This window comes from Clupea harengus, chromosome 12, assembly GCF_900700415.2.
Source record: "Clupea harengus chromosome 12, Ch_v2.0.2, whole genome shotgun sequence".
NCBI classification, from domain to species: Eukaryota; Metazoa; Chordata; class Actinopteri; order Clupeiformes; family Clupeidae; genus Clupea; species Clupea harengus.
In genome coordinates, this window is record NC_045163.1 from 27,024,752 (window position 1) to 27,032,530 (window position 7,779).

The 7,779-nt window shown below is 46.4% G+C and overlaps 1 protein-coding gene across 4 annotated transcripts in view; it reads left to right on the top strand.

Annotated features, from left to right (window-relative positions):
• The window catches only part of tln1 (talin 1), a 100,828-nt gene that overhangs the window by 78,043 nt on the left and 15,006 nt on the right, over nt 1-7,779 (top strand). For all 4 annotated transcript variants that reach the window (XM_031578131.2, XM_031578133.2, XM_031578134.2 and 1 more), the window contains 7 exons: nt 718-864; nt 1,353-1,519; nt 1,867-2,050; nt 4,405-4,530; nt 6,455-6,571; nt 7,116-7,301; nt 7,659-7,766. In XM_031578131.2, the coding sequence (XP_031433991.1) occupies nt 718-864; nt 1,353-1,519; nt 1,867-2,050; nt 4,405-4,530; nt 6,455-6,571; nt 7,116-7,301; nt 7,659-7,766 (1,035 nt within the window). The remainder of the gene's footprint in view (nt 1-717; nt 865-1,352; nt 1,520-1,866; nt 2,051-4,404; nt 4,531-6,454; nt 6,572-7,115; nt 7,302-7,658; nt 7,767-7,779) is intronic.

Below are 7,779 nucleotides of genomic sequence, written 5' to 3' on the forward strand. Positions count from 1 at the left end.
ACTTTCAGTTTTAGAGCACCCATCTTTCAGCAGATACCATCAGGATAGACACCGGAATTCGATTTAACCTGTCTATGACTTGCGTAGCTAGCCTAAATCTCACACACTGGTGAATAACCTTTGTAGTACAGTTAGAAGCCTTATTCACCTGGTACACTCTTGAATTCAGATCATCAAGACACAACAACGCTATTATAAAGAATATCCCAAGATGAGCTTGTTTATTTATAACATGACCGTTCAACAACACCCTCTGTATAAAAACAAAACAAAAAAGGCAAAAAATCATGAGTCCCATGTACATAGGCAATTAGAACTATTAAAACACAGCACCGACTGAAAGCAAGTAGACCTTGTGTGCGCGCTGCACTGCACGTTGCTGTCTCATTCGAATGTAATCCTATGGCCCTGTCTCATACCAGTGTAATGCTAATGGTTAGCTCCTATGACCCTGTCTTATAAAAGCGTAATGCTAATGGTTAGCTCCTGTGGCCCTGTCTCATACTAGCGTAATGCTAATGGTTAGCTCCTGTGGCCCTGTCTCATTCGAGCGTAATGCTAATGGTTAGCTCCTGTGGCCCTGTCTTATAAGAGCGTAATGCTAATGGTTAGCTCCTGTGGCCCTGTCTCATTCGAGTGTAATGCTAATGGTTAGCTCCTGTGGCCCTGTCTCATTCGAGCGTAATGCTAATGGTTAGCTCCTGTGGCCCTCTGCAGATTGGCTCCCACATTAAGGAGAAGGTGTCTGAGCTGGGCTACAGCTGCACAGGCTTGGTCACCAAAGCCGGGGCGCTCCAGTGCAGCCCCAACGACAGCTTCACCAAAAAAGAGCTCATCGACAGCGCCCGCAAGGTCTCCGAGAAGGTGAGTACAGCTAAATGATGACACTGTCCCCCACCGTGTGTGTGTGTGTGTGTGTGTGTGTGTGTGTGTGTGTGTGTGTGTGTGTGTGTGTGTGTGTGTGTGTGTGTGTGTGTGTGTGTGTGTGTGTGTGTGTGTGTGTGTGTGTGTGTGTGTGTGTGTGTGTGTGTGTGTGGTCCAAGCAAACCAGAAGCAATAGTTCAGATGTAACATTTAATCCCATATAAGTTATTCTTTTTTTATTATAGACATTAAATGTAAACAATTCTCTGCATTATCTTATTATTTCAGTGCAATCTTCTCATTTCATTTGATTGTACTTTTAATGACTTGATGAGAATTGAACTTCGTAAATTTGTTCAAGACCTTTTTGAAAACTCAAACAACAAAACTACTGGCTCACTTAACAATTTGGGTCACTGAAATACATTGTTACGGCTGAAATGGTGAATTCTGCACTAATGTATCGCTCTCCCTCTCGCCACGCTCAGGTGTCCCACGTGCTGGCTGCGCTCCAGGCCGGTAACCGTGGCACCCAGGCCTGCATCACGGCCGCCAGCGCCGTCTCTGGCATCATCGCTGACCTGGACACCACCATCATGTTCGCCACCACCGGCACGCTCAACCGCGAGAACGCAGAGACCTTCGCCGATCACAGGTACACCACACACACCGCCATCGAGTTTGAGTCTGGGGACGAAGAGTTAGCATCTCCTCTATTTGTGTGGCGTGTTTGATTTGTGATCACAGTTAACATTATTCAGTTGCAAGACTGTGTGCAAGACAAGCATCTTTGTGTGTGTGTGTGTGTGGGGGGTGGTGGTGGGGGGGGTGGTAAACACCATTGTTGTCTTTGGCTGTGTGGTTAAAAAAAACAAAACCAGCCAAAATAACAAAAACATAAAATGGAATGTATTTCCCAAGCCGTGATGAGAATGGAGTATCCTCACGCTCACCCTCCCTCTTCCTCTTCGCACCTCTTCCTCTTCCTCTCCCCTCCTCCAGAGAGCACATCCTGAAGACGGCCAAGGCTCTGGTGGAGGACACCAAGCTGCTGGTGTCCGGGGCGGGGGCCAGCCAGGAGAGGTTGGCGCAGGCCGCCCAGTCCTCCGTGGGCACCATCACCAGGCTGGCCGACGTGGTCAAGCTGGGGGCCGCCAGCCTGGGCTCCGAGGACCCAGAGACACAGGTAGGGCACGGCACCAACCCCCACCCCACCATCACAGTCTGCCCTCAGTCTTAAAATCCTAAAAGCGTTCCATGGCTTCACTCAGGCCTCAGTGCTTTCGTTGAGCTTCAGCAGATGTTCAGTCTTAAAAGGCCTCAGCATGTGGAGGATGTGTTTCTAAATAAGTTGTGCATTACCCTGCCTTGTTTTACATATCTTAATTATTTCATGCCCCTTAAGTGCATATAAGATTTTTTTCTGTTGCTTTCCTGACCGCAGTATTAAAGCCATGTTGTGTACACCCTTCAAATATTGGACATTTTACAAACCCGCATACATGGATTCAATTAGAATGTTTTGAGAACTTCATCTTTCACTGCAGCTGCACAGCAGGCCAGCCTGATGAGTCAATGTGTGTCTGTTACATGTTTAATTCTGTGCCTTTCTTTTCTTTTCTTTTGGTATTGTTTCTTCCTCTTCTCCTCTCCTTACTCTTCTTTCGGGATTTAAAAGGCGCTTTATTCTTCCCCTGGGTTTCCTCTTGGTCAGGATGTGGGTACTGTTCGTGTCTGGAAATGAACTGCACTCTGATTTTTTTGTTTTTTTTTCCTGCGAATGTTACTTCAAGACATCTGTGTTTCCGTTTGTTTGTTTTCCTTCTATGTTGTGTTCAGTGTGGATGGTTAAATGCATTAGGATGAAGAAAGACACACATTGAGCAAAGGATCCGTAGTTTTCTTTTTCTTTTTGTTTAAACATAGAAGAGCATTTATGATAAACCTCTGCACGTACCCCACACGGCCGTAAGAGGTGACCACAGCTGACAGCCTCCACTGGTGGGCTTCGAGTCCGCACAGCACCACCTGTTGAACACATATCACAGAAAGACTCGCCGTTCCACCACTGCCAAATCCAAGTGAAGGTTTTCTGGCATGTTCTCATGGCAACGCGCCTGAACAATGGTACCGCTTTAAAAACTGATATTTTCGACGTGCTAAATATAGCTAACTCTCCTCTGTGGGTGAGGAGCTGAGCCTAAACCAAGCAAGTTAGCTTGAAATGGTATTTCCATTGTGATTGGCAGTTAATGTCACAAACTGGAAAATGTCGTTTTCTCTGATCTGCCCTTAGTTGTAGTGACTCAAATAATGCGTTTTCAACCACACAGAGACGATCAAGTGTTGATTGTTGATCCACACAGAGACGATCAAGTGTTGATCCAGGAATGCAAGCTATTTGTGTGGTCTTTCTTCATTCTGATGTTGTAACAGATGTTATAATTGGAAGCATTTGGGTTGTTGTGATCTTAACACTACGACTGCAAGATACTAACCAGCTACCTTCCCAGAATACAGTGCATTCAGTTAGAACACGTTGATTTGGCTTGTAGCCTCTCAGTGCATTCAGTTAGAACACATTGATTTGGCTTGTAGCCTCTCAGTGCATTCAGTTAGAACACGTTGATTTGGCTTGTAGCCTCTCAGTGCATTCAGTTAGAACACGTTGATTTGGCTTGTAGCCTCTCAGTGCATTCAGTTAGAACACATTGATTTGGCTTGTAGCCTCTCAGTGCATTCAGTTAGAACACATTGATTTGGCTTGTAGCCTCTCAGTGCATTCAGTTAGAACACGTTGATTTGGCTTGTAGCCTCTCAGTGCATTCAGTTAGAACACGTTGATTTGGCTTGTAGCCTCTCAGTGCATTCAGTTAGAACACGTTGATTTGGCTTGTAGCCTCTCAGTGCATTCAGTTAGAACACGTTGATTTGGCTTATAGCCTCTGCATACTGTAGATCACGCCACCTCCATATATAATTAATCAACACATGTTGGCCCGTGTTCTGGAAGCAAGGGTTGAGTTGCTCATGCCAGTTTAAAGTATCAATAAGACGGCTTATTTGTAGGAATACATTTAGTCAGCATGCATAGTATTTTATGGGATAAAGGAGGGCACAGTGGAGTTATTTTCTGTGCATTTTAACTAAGATTGATTGATTTTTATTGAATATTTATCATTATTTCCCTCCAAGTATACTTCTGTTTTGTTGATGTGGAGTTGAGTGTGATGTTTACTATCAGTGTTTGAAAGTGTAATAAGTCTCTCATCTCATACATATGCTATTACCACCGGTTGCTTTCGTCACACCAGAGCATCCTCTCATTAGGTTTTGAACAACAAATAGGAGTTTGTCTTTTGCGTGGATCTCGCCGTTTTTGTTTGTGCCGTGTCCTCTCCCCCTCTGCATATGGTTTTGTTTGTGAGTGTGTGTGTGTGTGTGTGTGTGTGTGCTTTTCCAGTTGATGACAGTAGGTGTCAGTGTGCCATCATGCTCTTGTACAGCCATCTGACTGCTGCTCGTGTGCGCCCCCTCTAGGTGGTCCTCATCAACGCAGTCAAAGATGTGGCCAAGGCTCTGGGTGACCTCATCAGTGCCACCAAGGCGGCGGCGGGCAAACAGCACGATGACCCGGCCATGCTGCAGCTCAAGAACTCTGCCAAGGTAACGATGGACCCCGTGTGTGTGTGTGTGTGTGTGTGTGTGTGTGTGTGTGTGTGTGTGTGTGTGTGTGTGGTGTGTGGGTGTGGGTGGGTGTGGGTGTGTGTGTGTGTAACCCGGCCATGCTGCAGCTCAAGAACTCTGCCAAGGTAAGATGGACCCTGGCCCTCATCATGGCCTTCTCTGAGTGTGTGTGTGTGTGTGTGTGTGTGTGTGTGTGTGTGTGTGTTTTTATGCATTTAAACACTTGACCAAGTGGGTTTGCCAGTGTGTATGAAATGTATGCTTCTTCATCTATGACTCATGTAGTGAGTGACACTGTAGTGTCTACTTCTTCCGATCCCTCTTCTGCCAGTTTCTCATTCATATGTCTCACTCTTTCCCTGTGTGTCTCACTCTATGTTTCACTCTTTCTCATTCATATGTCTCACTCTTTCTCATTCATATGTCTCACTCTTTCTCATTCATATGTCTCACTCTTTCTCATTCATATGTCTCACTCTTTCTCAGTGTTCATTCATATGTCTCACTCTATGTCTCACTCTTTCTCAGTGTTCATTCATATGTTCCACTCTTTCTCAGTGTTCTTTTTGCCCTCCTCCGTCAGAGGTTGTGTTCTGTCCATCCTGGATTGTCTAACATTAATCACTTGATTGGGTACAGTGAAGCCCGTCAGCAGCTGCTGGGTAACTTTATCCTAATCCACACACAGCCCCCCCACGGCCCCCGCCAGTCAAGAGAGTTCAGCCCCCAGGGCATCTCCTGACACACACACACACACACACACACACACACACACACACACACACACACACACACACACCACATTCTCTCTCTTCTCTTACACACACACACACACATTCTCTCTCTCTCTCTCTCTCTCTTACACACACACACACATTCTCTCTCTCTCTCTCTTACACACACACACATTCTCTCTCTCTCTCTTACACACACACATTTTCTATCTCTCACACACACACACACACATTCTCTCTCTCTCTCTCTCTCTCTCTCTCTCTCTTACACACACACACACACACCACACACACACACACACACATTCATTCTCTCTCTTACACACACACACCACACACACATATATTCTCTCTCTCTCTCTCACACACACACACACACACACACACACACACATTCATTCTCTCTCTCACACACACACACACACACACACACACACACACACACACACACACACACACACACACACACTCTCTCTCTCTCTCTCTCTCTCTTACACACACACACACATTCTCTCTCTCTCTCTCTTACACACACACACATTCTCTCTCTCTCTCTTACACACACACATTTTCTATCTCTCACACACACACACACACATTCTCTCTCTCTCTCTCTCTCTCTCTCTCTCTCTCTCTTACACACACACACACACACACACACACCACACACACACACACACACACAATCTCTCTCTCTCTCTCTCTCACACACACCACACATTCATCACACTGCCTTTTCTATGGTACCCAGTCCTTCAGTCTCTTGCTTACTTCTCTCTCTCTCCTCCCCCCCTCTCTCTCTCTTTCTCTCTGTCTCTCTCTCTCCCCCTCTCCCTCACCTTGATTATATGAACCTTATATTTACCCATCATGCATAGGTTTAGAGACGATCCAAACATTTGTCTTGTGTCCTCCCTTTGGTGCCCCCTCCCCGAGCTCTATCCATTTCCATCTTTCTTTCCTCCCTCCCTCTTTCTTCTTCCTCTCTCTCTCTCTCACTCTCCCCCTCTCTCGAAGTACAACCTCTGACAAAAGCCTCTTTGAAAGCCCCCTTGAGATGCTGTGAGACACACACACACACACACACACACTCTCTCAGTGAAGGCAGTAAAGTAAAGGTGTAATTGGGTAGCCATCGCTCACCAACATGACTGTCCTGTGCCGCGCAGGTGATGGTGACCAACGTGACCTCGCTCCTGAAGACGGTGAAGGCGGTGGAGGACGAGGCCACCAAGGGCACCAGGGCGCTGGAGTCGACCATCGAGCACATCAAGCAGGAGCTGAATGTAAGTGGGATAGAATGACACAAGGCTGCTCCTGCTGCCAATGGAAATCGGATTTAGTCTTGATTTAGAACCTGCACCGTTTTTACTTGTCTGTTTTTATGTTTGGCTTGGTATTGGTAATATGAGAAAGGGTCTGTTTGTGATGGAACATGGCTCCTAGCATCTGGTCGCTAACTAGCTGGCAGAGAGAAAAGAAAACGCAACATGAGCTGTTCTCTGAGAAGATGCCTGTCGCCTTTTTGTTATGGGAAAAGTGGGACTTGTATAAAAAGTATACATGAAGATTTGTGAAATATATATATATATATATATACCTGGAAAAATAAAAAGAGATAAATGCCTGGATATTATGTCACATAGGGTGTCTGTCCTGTAACCTGTTCCTGTAACCAACGTTATCAGAAAGTCCAAAGCCCTGGCTAACGGGTGTTGTGGTGTTGTGGTGTCCTCCTCCTCCTCCTTACTGGTGTTGTGGTGTTGTGGTGTCCTCCTCCTCCTAACGGGTGTTGTGGTGTTGTGGTGTTGTGGTGTCCTCCTCCTCCAGGTGTTCAACAGCCCCGAGCCCCCTCCAAAGACCACCACTCCAGAGGAGTTCATCCGCATGACCAAAGGCATCACGTTGGCCACCGCCAAAGCAGTGGCTGCTGGGAACTCTTGTCGCCAGGAGGACATCATCGCCACGGCTAACCTGAGCAGGAGGGCCATGGCCGACATGCTCAACGCCTGCAAGGTGAGCGGGACCTGGGGGGTCTGAGAATGGATATACCGATGATTATTATTATTTTATTATTATTAGACATGAAAATATATTATTTGGTATAAATTGCATGTTTTGCAAGTACTGTTACAACTGTGGATGAAAGAAGAATGTATTTGTTTTGGGGCTGCAATGTTGACCAACGTTGCCATGGAAAGATTTCTTCATAGAAGTATATTTGTTTGTTTTTCCACCTGTGTCCTATTGTCCATGGTTGGTATGGTTACCAGATGCAGGTGAATGTATTGATGCACTGGCAATGAGGCTAACATGGCATCCTCTGCATGCGTGACCTTACTCTGACCCCGTGACCTTTCTCTGACCCCACAGCAAGCAGCCTACCACCCAGAGGTCAGTCAGGAGGTGCAGGTGAGGGCCCTGCGCTTCGGGACCGAGTGTGCCACTGGATACCTGGGCCTGCTGGAACACGTGCTGGTGGTGAGTTCTCCCG